Source organism: Lepisma saccharinum, chromosome 2 (genome assembly GCF_977018435.1).
Source record: "Lepisma saccharinum chromosome 2, izLepSacc3.1, whole genome shotgun sequence".
Classification (NCBI taxonomy): domain Eukaryota; kingdom Metazoa; phylum Arthropoda; class Insecta; order Zygentoma; family Lepismatidae; genus Lepisma; species Lepisma saccharinum.
The window spans coordinates 195414916-195428271 of record NC_139230.1 but is presented as its reverse complement, the minus strand read 5'-3'; the positions used below and the strand labels follow the sequence as shown (position 1 = coordinate 195428271).

The 13356-nt window shown below is 40.5% G+C and overlaps 1 protein-coding gene across 1 annotated transcript in view; it reads left to right on the top strand.

The window, feature by feature from the left end:
* LOC145984242 (uncharacterized) overlaps positions 1 to 13356 on the top strand; it is a 100312-nt gene that overhangs the window by 9032 nt on the left and 77924 nt on the right. Inside the window, exons 3-4 of the mRNA XM_083117828.1 lie at positions 6113 to 6352; positions 8007 to 8111. Of these exons, the coding sequence (XP_082973954.1) occupies positions 6113 to 6352; positions 8007 to 8111 (345 nt within the window). The remainder of the gene's footprint in view (positions 1 to 6112; positions 6353 to 8006; positions 8112 to 13356) is intronic.

The window sequence follows — 13356 nt, the reverse complement described above, 5'->3', positions numbered from 1 at the left end:
ATTGTAACATGCATGAGTGATGTGAATAAAAGTTTTTCATTCTTGCTCTTTATGTTCTGTGAGGGTGGGCATGCCTCAAAAGCACAGCAGTCTCTTATCAGGCCAAAGGCCCCACAGCAAGTATAGGTTTATTGAATGTGCTGCTTTTGGGTCTTGCAGTGAGAGTACGAAAATGCTTAATCTAGTGGCATTGGTCTGCTGGCACAAGCATTGTGACTTGCTGTGCTTGGCCATTGAATGTATTCTACACACTGGTTTGTGGGATGGCGTGATTCCATGCACTCTTTACGTAGTTTTCACTTTCTGTGTGTTGTGAGAGATATTGTGCTGTGTGGCAGAAAGTGCGTGTGTTATTGAAGATGTGTTGTTGAAACCATTTAGTTGTCACACTTTCAGTGGTATTAATTTGATTTGGTTTATTTTACGTCACCTTTCTACCTCTTTTGGCTAATTGCAAAAATGAGGGTGAGTGATGATATGATAAAATTGACGAATGGACATTCTCTGCAGTAATATTTCACATTTTTGGAGAATGTATAGTAACTACGACCTATATAAATTGTTTTCATTCTTTAAATACTACATTATGACCGTGACCATTTCTTATAAGATTTTATGTTGCTTTTGTGTGTGCATGTGTGTAGTGCAATGCCTTTTTTTAATATGTACTTTCTACTGCTGTAAGTTCACTTTTCAGAGTTTCGGATGCCATTGATTGATGCCCGTCAGGATTGTCTTATGTGGAAAAGGTGCACATATAAAAAGTAGAATTGATTTATACGGTATTGCCTGATATTGTTTAATTTCCTTGTCATGATTCTCCCATAAGTTCTTAACCCTGAGGTCGATTTGCCCAAGTTATTGTATTCGGTTAAAAAAATTTACCCTCCCCCTCTTTTCCTTCTTTGGTTTTTACCTTGATAATGCACCCTAATGTAGTAATGTAATAAAGGGGTCCCTTGTTGATACCCGGAGGATGCACATAGTGGTTCAGATTCCACTTGAAACTGTACGTCTGGTCCCAATTAGCCTTTCTGTGCATCAAGTTGACTTAAAACACAAACTCAAACAAACAAATTAATGGAAGACTTGTCATGATATTACTTCGATTTTTCAGCGAAAAATGCAAACTCTACTAGGACTCGAACCAGGGTCTCTGGCATACCGTCCATTGCTCTACCACTGAGCTGGCCTGGTTTTGCCTGTGTGGAATCATCTCTTTTAGTGCTACCGCAATGGGATCTGTTGCCTGGTTCCTCCCAGCATAGAGATGTCAATACCTTAATTTAGGCACACACAGGAGATGTACACTGGAAAATGCAGGCTCGACCAGGTGTCTGGCTACCGAGTCGGCTGAGCTAATGGTCCTCATTTTTGTGTAACTTCCACAGTTCACATTGTTAGTGGTTTCTTTTATATTCTACATTTTGAGCGTGCATGTTATTTGTTCTTTTGGTTCTGTTTTTATAGCCAGTTTCCACAGGCTCCTCTGCCAGCAGTGTGTTTCCCGGGACAACTTCATTTCTTGTTCTTTGTATCCATTTGATTTATAACCTTCTGTGATTGAACCACAGTATTCCAGTCGTTTCCTTTCATCTTCAGCCACGTTCTGTGTTTCACATCAAGATAGTTCCATAATCCAAGTGAATGCCATCAAAAACGTTTTCCTTACAGCTATATTCATGATGGTAAATGATTGTTTCCTTTGGTGAAAGCTTTTCTTTGTGTATGCTACAATGGCGATCTCTTTCCTGCATGTTTACTATCATTCATTGTTGTCCTCCTAAGATACTTCCATGTAATTTCTATTCTGCCCTATTGTTATGTCTTTGGTGTTGAGGTTTCTTGCAGCATATCATAATCTTCGTCGTGTTTACATTTATTTCCCCTCTGGAGGACTTCTTCAATTTCATTTATCATCTGTAAAGTCGTGTTTCATCCTCGTGTATTAGTGATGTATTATCTGGAAATTGGAGTATACTAATTTCATTTCCTCGAATTCTAACCCCTTCAATATGTATCCTGAATAAACTTGGTTGTCAAACTCCAGTCAAGTATTTTTATCCTGAGTTCTGGTGTTTGTGGCAATGTTCAAACTCTTGTGTTTCTATCACAAAAGAACTTGTGTTAGCACTTTGGGTGTTCATATTTTCCTCGAGATGTCATTCAAAACATGGTAAAGTCCTTTTAGCATGTGTTTGGAGAACTGTGTCCTGGTGAAAATCTGCTGGTTAATCTCTGATAAATGTGTTGCATTTATAACTGCATAACTTTTGAAAATTGATGGTTTGAGTAATTCTGACGAAGCAGCAACTGACCAGGAACTAGACAGTAACTTACAAGAAGCAGGCAGTGATGATTCCATATCTCAGAGTAATTTTTGAGTCTTGTTTTATGGATAAAAAGCTTGTCCTTGCAACTTAAGAAATAATCACTCCACTGCATAGAAGGCCTGGCCATTCCACCAGTAAGATGTGAGAAGTGTCCCAGAAATCAGCATCCTTCTGCCTGATGGTATCACTTTGAAATTCTTACTGCGTTGCTTCAAAGGCACAACACCATTTCGTTACATGCTGCTTTGAGAATACACCTTCGCCATAAACTTCCACCAGTTCACTATAAATCCGGGCAGCTGAAACCTTTTTTGTCCACTAAAAACTAATAACAACCCCACTTACACCCTTCATCAATTTTCCAAATGTACATCCATTTTGAACAGTCAATGCACAGATATTTCCAGTCATAATGGGACATGCCTGTATGTGAAATGTGATATACACCAGTGCATGCACATATTAATTTGACTGCTACAACTACACTAAAATGTATGTCCCTTGTAACATGTTTCTTTATTTATTTATTAATGCCTTGTTTTAAATGGCGGAGTTTATGCAGTACAAAGCCTTTTCTTCCACTCAACCATACTCATAAAATTATAGATTACATTATTATATTGAACACAAAGTACATCAAGTTATCACATATGTCCACACACACACACACACACACACACACACACATTATACTCATAGACACAAGTCTTAACGCCCTGAATATAACACACAAAATACAAAATATATAATACTAAATATGGAATGAAAGAATGCAAAATTTAAAATCGTATTTAAGTAACTGCAAGGTATTTTAAGAATTCATTCACTTGCATATGCCCTTTAGTCTGCTTGACAGGGGAAGATGTAACGAGTACTCTGAAGAGAGTGGCGAACACATCTGCTAAAGGAAACAACGGAGCTTACTGTTCTATGCTTGCTGACAACTGATTCCGCAGTCTTACAGCTGATACGGTGAAAGAGTTGGAGAAGAAATTTGATCTGTGGATGGGGATAGAGAGAGATGAGGAGCTGCATGATCTGGTCTCATGATTGTGAAATTCGTGAAGAAATTGGAAGCGAGAGAGGAGATAGGAAGGTGACTTGAGGTTGAGAAGTTTGTAAAGTAAAATCAGAGTGTGTAGCGTTCATCTTTCTTGCATATGTAGCCACCCCAATTTGAGAAATAGGTGAGTGATATGTGGTCCCAATATTTTAAATTAAAAATGTATCGTACGCAGGCATTTTGAACACACTGCAGAAGTCTAGCTGATGTGGGGAGGAACTTACCAATGCATCTTATAGAATACAGAGATGCAAAGGCTTTCCTACATTGCAACTTGGAACTCATCGACTCGGTTAAAATTAAACTCGGCCATTTCTGTTTTGTGGTTTGCTATAGTTCTAATAGTAACATTATAGCATCATTGTTCATTGAATTAGAGATAGAGAAATGCATATTTAATTCATCAAGGGAAGAATCTCGAGTAGGATCTACGTTGTGTTTCACTCCTAGTCCTAAATTTCTTAATTTATTCCACAGCATTTGGGGGTTGCCTTGCATATTTAATAATTCATAAGAGAGCCTCCTCTTTGTGTTGCACACGACCTGATTACATCGATTTCTCAACATGCGGTAGTTATTAAAACTATTTAATGTATTTGGAGATTTGAGGTGCTTATCAGATTTAAACCTGCGGTGAGCCGAATCGTGCTCCGCCATAAGTGTGAGAATGCTGTCGGTCATCCAGGGGGATGCAGGCCGCGTGACGCATCTTTTCTTTAGTGGAGCATGTTTGTCAAAAAGGTGTAAGATTAGACTATTTAATTCATTAAGCTTATCGTTAATATTAGTGAAGCTGTGTATTGAATTGCATGGGGTTCTTGTAGCATCTTCATTTAGAGAAGCGAGTTTAATTTTCTTTATATCGCGGTATTCAATTATGTTTGGCTTGGATTTCTGAGCATTGAGTGAGTAAGCAAAGTAAATAACGTCTTGGAACGAGAGACCGCAGGCGCTCGTTTGGCGATTCGAGAGCAGTCTCCTGTTAAGATGACATCTAGCCATGAATGCGAGTTAGCCGTGTGGAAGGTAGGATCGAGCTTCAAAATATTTAGATTGTAAGTGGAGATAGCAGCTCGGAATTTATTTGCTTCAGGTTTGTCTGTTTCTAAATGAAAGTTCAGATTGCCCAGTAATAATACATGCGAGTACATGGGAATGAGTGTAGCCAGTTCCTAAACACACATGATTTGAACACATCACACACACAATTATTCATATACAGTGTATCATAAAAGAAGTCTCATATGCTCTTCATTACACTTCATACTCAGTTCGCACTGCACCCCATCTCAAGAGAGAATGTCAAGATCCTTGGGGGAAGATATAAGGTGGCGACGACCTCCGTGGGATACGAAAATGTGTTCGTCTTGGCTCCAGGCATTGCACGTCCCCACGCGATCCTTTGCTGCCTGCAAGACCCTCTGTCTGTAGGGGGTTAGTGACTCCGTAATTAATAGGGACGAGTTCTTTAACAGCTTCTTTGATTTCCACACCTCGTTCCTGGAGCAGTAACTTACGAATTTTACAATGATGGGGCATTTTTCCGAACTCAAGACTTCAGCAGATGATCTTTTCGGAGGGCCAAGCCTGTGGCACTGGTCAATGTGCTGGAACTGCAGCTTATTTTGAAATGTCTGGAGCACAATGCTGTCCACGTCTTTCTTGGGGGTTTCTTCTTTCTTTCCTTCCTTGATGTATAAGCAGTGATGACATAAAATCCATGTCTGACACCTTTCCTTGTGCATAGTCACTTACCTATTCATCCAATTTGATTATCACTTTCTGGTTTCTATGTGTAGGCTGTGGATACTTCTGTCCTTAAAGTCGATTCCTGTGTCCCCCACCCCTGTTTTTATTTTTTTTAAGAATGTAGGACATTATATTTTGTCCGTGTTGTCAGGTGCTTTTTCGAGACCTACAAAGGCTACAAATGTTTCCTTATCTTTCTTGATTCTTCCCTTGGTCAGGAGTTGTAGTGGAAGAACAACCTCTTGTGTCCCACCCTTCCTTCTTATTGTCACTATTATATGCTTTCAAGCTTGCCTCATGTTTCACATATTTTACAGATTATTTATTACAGTTCTATGTCTATTTCATATAACTGCTGCTGTGGTTATGGCCCTCTCCTGAAACCTTTACTTTATGCAACAGTGCTAATGCTTTGTCAAATGCTATTCTCAGTATACTGTCTCCTTCCTGATCCACCTCTATGGCATTTTCAAGAACAGATTGGATTAACATGTTCCCTGCCAGGGTGTTTCACCAAAGTGGGTATCGAATTTCATTTTGCAAATTTGCGAATTTCACTTTTTCCTGTAAAAAAATATAACAGCCAAAACACTTTATGAGCACTCAACTCCCCACACCTTGTCGGTCATGCCTTATGTGCATTATTGTTGTACTCATGACCCCATCATGCTAGGAAAACAAAGTTCAAGCCACACATTTCTGTCATAATGACCAACATGGTGTGGTTGGTGTGCACCAGTTTTTGTCGTTATAACCGACGTGGCAGAGAACGTGTTAAACTTATAAATTTCTGATTGGAAGCCTTTCAGTATATTTCTGTGAGCGTGTGGTTGGCATGGCACAGTACAACACCAGTGGTCCTAGGTTTGAATCCCAGCCTGGGCATGTGTGTCCCTTCATCAGTTTCATCAACATCATTAGCATCATGAACATTGTCATTAAGTTGAATTTTCTTTTCTATTTACAGTCTGAGAAAGTGAAGCAGCTCTTGCACCAGGGAAGGTACAGGTCAGTGTCTATAAATGACCCCCTGGCTGCATTGCAGCGAGACAGCTATGCAGCTTCTGAACCTCGGGTAGATGAAGCCCAGATCCGGGCTTTGGCAGATCATCAAATGGCTTCTCTTGAAAATTTAATACTTCAGCAGAGACGAGCTCAGATTAGAATGGCAAGAATTCTAAAAGATGCAGAAGACAGACACAAAAAGGTAAGTTCAGTTTGTTCTGTTGTACTTGAAACCTGTGTGAAATGTTATTGACATTGTAGGTGCCTTGGTATGCTCTTAACCTTTGTATACCTGATGATATTTCAGTTCTATAATTTTTGTTATTTCATATAGATGTTGTTCGTATGAGAACCAGAGGACCGTATCTCCAAAAATGCGTTTTTCAGGTTTGATTAAATAAAGGGCCCTATTTGGAGTCAGATCAACATATTTCCACTTCTAATCCTTAGCAGTAAGATTGAGTCTTGTATCTCCAGTTTACTGACACATTTTAAGAGTCAGACATATTCCTAAGGATGCATTATTTTTTCTCTCCTGTAAATTAGATAAATTGGAGTTACGTCCCTCTGGTTCTCATATGATGATATCAGGGTCCAACAAACTCAAACTGCAAAAGTGATGTAATGTGAGACGATCTAAATCAATAATTTTGTCATGTAGAGTACTATTTGTGTAAACATTATAATCAGGAACAATCTGCATCCATTGGAATCTCAGAATGACAGGGTGGTTATGAAAACCTTTGGTAATTTTTTTCTTGCTGCATTCATGTAAAATTGATCAAGGAAAATTTGATAAGCAACAAATATGTAGACAGTCTTCAGTTTTTGTGTAACCTTCTAATGGTTCATTGAAAAGTAATGCCACATTAAATTATTTAAATTTGCATGCTTGTCTTGGTGTTTTTTTTTAGAATTAAACTTTCACGTAATAATGAGATTAAAAGAGTGTAAGAGGTGACCTTTTGAGATTATATCCAAAAGTCAGCTTCACATAATACCCTGATAACTACAGGGTGCAGCTCTTGCACCAGGGAAGGTTCAGGTCAGTGTCTGTTCCATGTACTTCATCTTATAACCAATCATCACACGTAGCCAAAAGGGACATAAATGTAAAGTTAAATAAACTAAATCATTCAATCAAGAATGAGATGAAGAAATTTCTGCCATTCATCCCAAAGTATGATGATTATGAAGTTCAATGTAATTGAAAAGAATGGTGTATGATGTACTTGAGTTTGTTATCTTGAGAGTACTAGTAAAGCAAAGTCTGCCTCAGTGCCTGAGCACATTGTGTGTGATTTTACTCATCTCCACACTGAAGGTTCCAGGTTTGAGCCCTGGCATGGGCATTCCTTTGTAAATACCCCTTCATCAATTCTATCTAGTCATCATTCGTATTTATCATTAAGAGTTAGCGTAAAGAGGCAGAGGCATTACTTAAAAAAATACAGTTATAGCAAAGTGTTTGACAGTAGGACAGTAAGAAAATCTTCAACTCATCAGAATCAATCTTGAACACACTAGCAATTTAATGATGGGGGAATTTACATCTAAACTTAATGTAAAAAAATATATACAGTGGAACTTTGATTTTGTTTTACAGGGAATCAAGGAAACAAAGAGAATTAAAATTCAAAAAAATGTTATAACATTTTTCTCCTTTGGGACCATGAAGATTGAATGTATAACTCAAGAAAATGTAAAATCGGAGAATGTAATCATGAATAAAGTGCAATGGTTCACAAAAACAGTTGTTAATTAACTATTCTCAAGTTTTAATAAATCATATTAATCCGTGAGAATAGGTGTAATTTCGGTTGGTATGTTTTAGTATTGATTTTCTTTACTTACAGGTTGTTCAGGAATTAGAAGAGGAGAAGAGAAAACATGAACATGATACAGCTCAGGGTGATGACATCACATATGGTCTAGAGAAAGAGCGCACAAGATTGAAACAGGTAATCAACTCAAGAAGATAAGATTTTTTCTAGCAAAACTTTGAGTATGTTATTATTCTGCAGTAATAAAGAAATTCTTATATATAACATGAGACCAGAATATTCAAATTTTATAACAGTTTTCACAGTATAAAAAGTATAAAAAACTTATGTGTGTGAGTATAATAGTCGTAACACTCCTTCCAGATGACGTAATTTGATATACGTGATAATCGAATCTCTTAGTTTACTTGGCAATAAGTGTGGTCAAATTTATTGCAAATTGCCTCTACTTTAACCCCTTTCAGGGAATACATCTAATTACAGGTCACCCTGTCTTGCTCCCCCCCCCCCTCTCTCTCTCTCTCTCTGTGTGTGTGTGTGTGTGTGTGTGTGTGTGTGTGTGTGTGTGTGTGTGTGTGTGTGTGTGTGTGTGTGTGTGTGTGTGTGTGTGTGTGTGTACAGGGTGTTTCATAAGTTTATTTACAACGCTTGGGAGGTGATTGTACGAGTGAAAATAAGGTGGAAAGTTCATGTAATGAAGTTCCGGAAACGGCTTTGTTGCCGAGTTATTGACGTTTGAAAACGTGGGAAAATGATTTTCTGAAGTGAATAATGGCAAAACGGGTGGAGAGAAGTCGTTGGTGTTGGGCGGTCCACTAAGAAATTGGGTATGCTCTTGTCAAAGAATCATGTGGCAATGTTGTGCAATGTCGGCGCAAGGGATTCCCCAAAGGACACGAACGAAGATGTTGACGGGAGTGGGGTGGGTGTGCGTTCAGTGTGAGCTGGTATCGACGAAAATTGGCATGTGTTGAATGGCACCAAAAAACAAAGAAAATTTCCTGAGCGAAGGGCACCATGACGTAAAAACGAAAAAAATGAACAGTCATAGGTTGCATACCCTGAAGGGCAGATGGGTGTCCGTGTGATCTAACGTTAAGTACCACATTTCCCGCTAGGGGCGCCAACAGTGTAGGTTTCCTCATGAAGGAGCGCACGTGTCTGTGCAATTCGTGCTTCAGGTGCTGTGCCAGCAGCAGGTTGTTAAACATTCATGGTTGACGTGAGGTTCTTGGACAGTAGTTTTGGGCAAACATTTGACCTAGCAGTGTTACGTGTTAATTCTTAGCCACAGCCCATCGTGTTCTGTGAAGTGTACTAGTGTTAACGGCCATAAGCACTTGTAGCCCGGTGTAAGGAATGGCTGCATACACTTCCCAAGAGCTGGCGGACATGCATCTGATTTATGGGGAGGCTGGAGGTAATAGCCGTGCTGCAAGGTGTCTGTATTTGGCACGTTTACCAAATAGGGTGTACCATCGCACACCTTATTTCAAACTGTAGACACTCGACTTCGGGAAACAGGATCAGTGTTGCCACCTCGTCGAGAAGTTGGGCGAAGTGTGCGAACACGACAGTTTGTGTTAGTACAGTGATGGATCATCCAGGCACCAGTACGCGTGCACTAGCCCACGAACGAAACACCTCCCATGTGAATGTGTGGAGAGTCCTGGCAGAAGAGGGGATGCACCCGTACAAATTGAAGAAAGTGGAAGATCTTTTACCTCGGGACTTTGCCCCACGTGAGGACTTTTAATGGTTTGTTCATCAAATTGAAACTATCCCCAATTTTCAGAATACTGAACTATGGACTGATGAGGCTATCTTCACGAAAACTGGTGTGTAGTAAAACAGTCATGTGTGGGAACATGAAAATCCACATGCACTGCTAGTGGCACATCATCAACACAGATTTGCAGTGAATGTGTGGTGCGGGATACTGCATGACCATTTGATTGGACCGTACATTCTCCCTGTTCGCCTATGTGGACCCACTTATCAAGCATTTCTCAGTGAGGTTTTGCCTGAACTACTAGAGGATGTGCCCTTGGCACAGACAAAGACTGTGGTTTCAACATGACTGTGCACCCCCCACATTTCGATCGGAATGTGCGCTCAATACCGTATTCCACAACCAGTGCATTGGCAGGGGAGGGCCTGTGCCATGGCCACCTCGATCGCCTGATATCACGCCCCTGGTTTTCTTCCTCTGGGGAGAGATGAAATGCCTCGTTTACGAAACACCTGTCATGTCAGCTGAGGACCTCGTTGCCCATATCAATGTAGCTGCAGCATCGATAGCCGAAACGCCAGGGTTGTTGGGTTGCACTAGACAATCCTTGTTTCACTGTTGTCGCCTCTGCTTGGAAGTACATGGTGGACACTGAAAACCGTCTGTGATGTGGTTCCCTTCACATCTCCATTAAGCATACTGTGTGCCCTTCAGGGTATGCAACCTATGACTGTTCATTTTTTTCGTTTTTATGTCATGGTGCCCTTCGCTCAGGAAATTTTCTTTGTTTTTTGGTGCCATTCAACACATGCCAATTTTCGTCGATACCAGCTCACACTGAACGCACACCCACCCCACTCCCGTCAACATCTTCGTTCGCGTCCTTTGGGGAATCCCTTGCGCCGACATTGCACAATATTGCCGCATGATTTTTTGACAAGAGCATACCCAATTTCTTAGTGGACCACCCAACACCAACGACTTCTCTCCACCCGTTTTGCCATTATTCACTTCGGAAAATCATTTTCCCATGTTTTCAAACGTCAATAACTTGGCAACAAAGTCGTTTCCGGAATTCCTTTACATGAACTTTCCACCTTATTTTCACTCGTACAATCACCTCCCAAGTGTTGTAAACGAACTTACGAACACCCTGTATATACTAAAGATAAAAAACAACTGAAATATAGTGTATAGTTCTCAAGAAATGGCATGTTTTAATTGTGCAGGTCGAAATATCGACCATCTGGTGTTAAAGGGTATACATGTTGCAGTCAAATTTCCGACCATCAGGCAGCTAATGGTTAGTGCATTCTTGTGCATAATTTTCAATTCATTTCCAAAAAGTACTTCAGTAGATTAAAAATATTTTGTGCGCCTATGCTCTAGTAGTATAGGATATAAATTATAGCTGAGCTGATGCCAATGTATTGGTATTGGGTGATACCAGTGGTATCTGTATCAGAAAGTATTGGTTGGAATTTATTTACTGATACATAACTACCAATATGTTTCCAACATTTTGGTCTTTAACAAACTCTGCAAAAGTGCTGAGACACACTTTCGAGGTGTCTAATTCTAGGCTGTTCAGGAAGAATCACTCGTCACAAAATTCAATTTTACAGCATTCAGTTATTTGACTTCTTTTAATAGCAGTCATGATGTACATGTTGGATCATCACTGTGTAGATCTTTACATATGCCCAACATAAAATTATACTCACAAACTTTTACTCTGATAAGCTTACTTTCCATTTTTCTGTGCAAATTTTTCTTCGCGAATGATTTCGCCACCTGTCTGGTGGCTTCGTCAGGCATGTACTGTCTTGCTGCGGACGATATGGTTCCTTCTTCCGCGTGTGCTCATGGTGTTGCTAGTTGATGGGGTCCTTTCAGTTTCTGCCATTCTGGTGTGGGTGTAGTGCTTCCTTCTTTTGCTGTGCATGGGGATTTTGGCATTGTAGGTGTTGGTTCTCGGTCTTGTCGTCTGCTTCCATAGAACGGTTCATGCACAGGTGGGCTTTTTTTGCGAATTGTTTAAGTCCCGTGCTTGATTTCTTGTCTTGCGAGGGGAGCAGGTTGGGTGGGTGTGCATAACAGGTGTGCCGGTTAATAATTCTTAACGAGTGGTAGTCCGAAGGGGCTAAGTCTGGTGAGTATGGTGGGTGGGGCAAGAATTCCCAGCCAAGTGCAGAAATGGTGTGTCTCACGCCTTTCGCTGTGTGTGATGAGGCATTGTCGTGCTGCAAAATCACTTTTCCGTGTCTTGTCGCCCAATATGGGTGCTTTTCGATCGATGCATGGTTCAAATTGATGAGTTGTTGATGGTAGCGAACAACATTCATGGTTTCACCTGGTTTCAGAAGCTCATGGTACACCACACCCTTCTGATCCCACCAAATGAACAGCATTTTCTTCCTTCCGGGGGTGTCCTGATTCAACCCATGACTTTTTGCATTTTGGGTTCTCGAAGTACATCCATTTTTCGTCCCCAGTCACTATCCGATGCAAGAAAGACTTTCTTTCATGCCAAGAAAGCAACACTTCACACACAGTTTTTCACTATTTCATTTGTCTGTTGTTCAGATGATGTGGGACCCATTTTCCTGCCTTCTGAATCTTTCCCATGACATGAAGGCTATCAGATATGGTTTGGCGACCAACGTTTAACTTCTCTGCCAGTTGTTATTGTGTTTGCGTATCGTCTTCATCCAACAGTGCTTGCAATTCGGCATCTTGGAATTTTTTCAGCTGGCCCAGGCGATCTTTGTCTTTCAAGTCGAAATCACCACTTTTGAATCATCGAAACCAACGCACACACGCATCTTGCGTTAGGACATTGTCGCCATACGTTTCCACAAGGATACGATGGCTTTCACTCACATTTTTCTTTTGATTGAACAAGAAAAGCAGGACGTGCCACACATGCTCCTTATTTGGTTTGAAGGTCAACATGTTTCCCACACAAACCCAATATCACAATCACTCACACTCGGTTGCACATCCACGGCATTTTGACATATACTGTCCTGGCAACACACTGACGTAACAGTTGAGACTATGCACCAACCCTTGCTTCCAGCGCCATCCAGCGACGAAATTAAGAATTATTAACCGGCACACCTGGTATTTCTGACAGTGGGAAGCCAGGTTTTATTGAGGGCACTGGGGTTAGTGTTGAGGTTCTTTTGAGAACATTTCCAAGGTGGATTTGGCTTGCATCACTATTTTGGCAGAGTCTATGTTATGGTTTTCATCTATGAGATGGCAGGAAAGGCCTGTTCTTCTCCTCCTAAGTCGGTGGTCAGCATCATGCTCCTTGAGCCTATCATCAAGTCTGTGCTTTGTCATACCTACATACATGCTTCCACATGAGCAGGTGATCATGTAGATGCCACTTCTTGCATTAGTTTTGGTGTAATATAGTTTGAAATGGGATAGGTGGGATGCTATGGAAGGAGGGGATTGGTCTGCTATTTTGAAACTGTGCCTGGTTTGAACTTTCTTGAATTTTCTTGGTTAGACCAGGATGTCGGGAGAGGCCAAGGATGAAAGAAAAATTAAAAGTAAGCTTATCACAGTAAATTGCCTATCTCCATGTAACCGCCAAACAGATATCTTTAGATACAATTATAAAGTTTTGTTTAATCGATTCAGAGGGACTTGCAACAGAAACTCACAGTGTGTGAC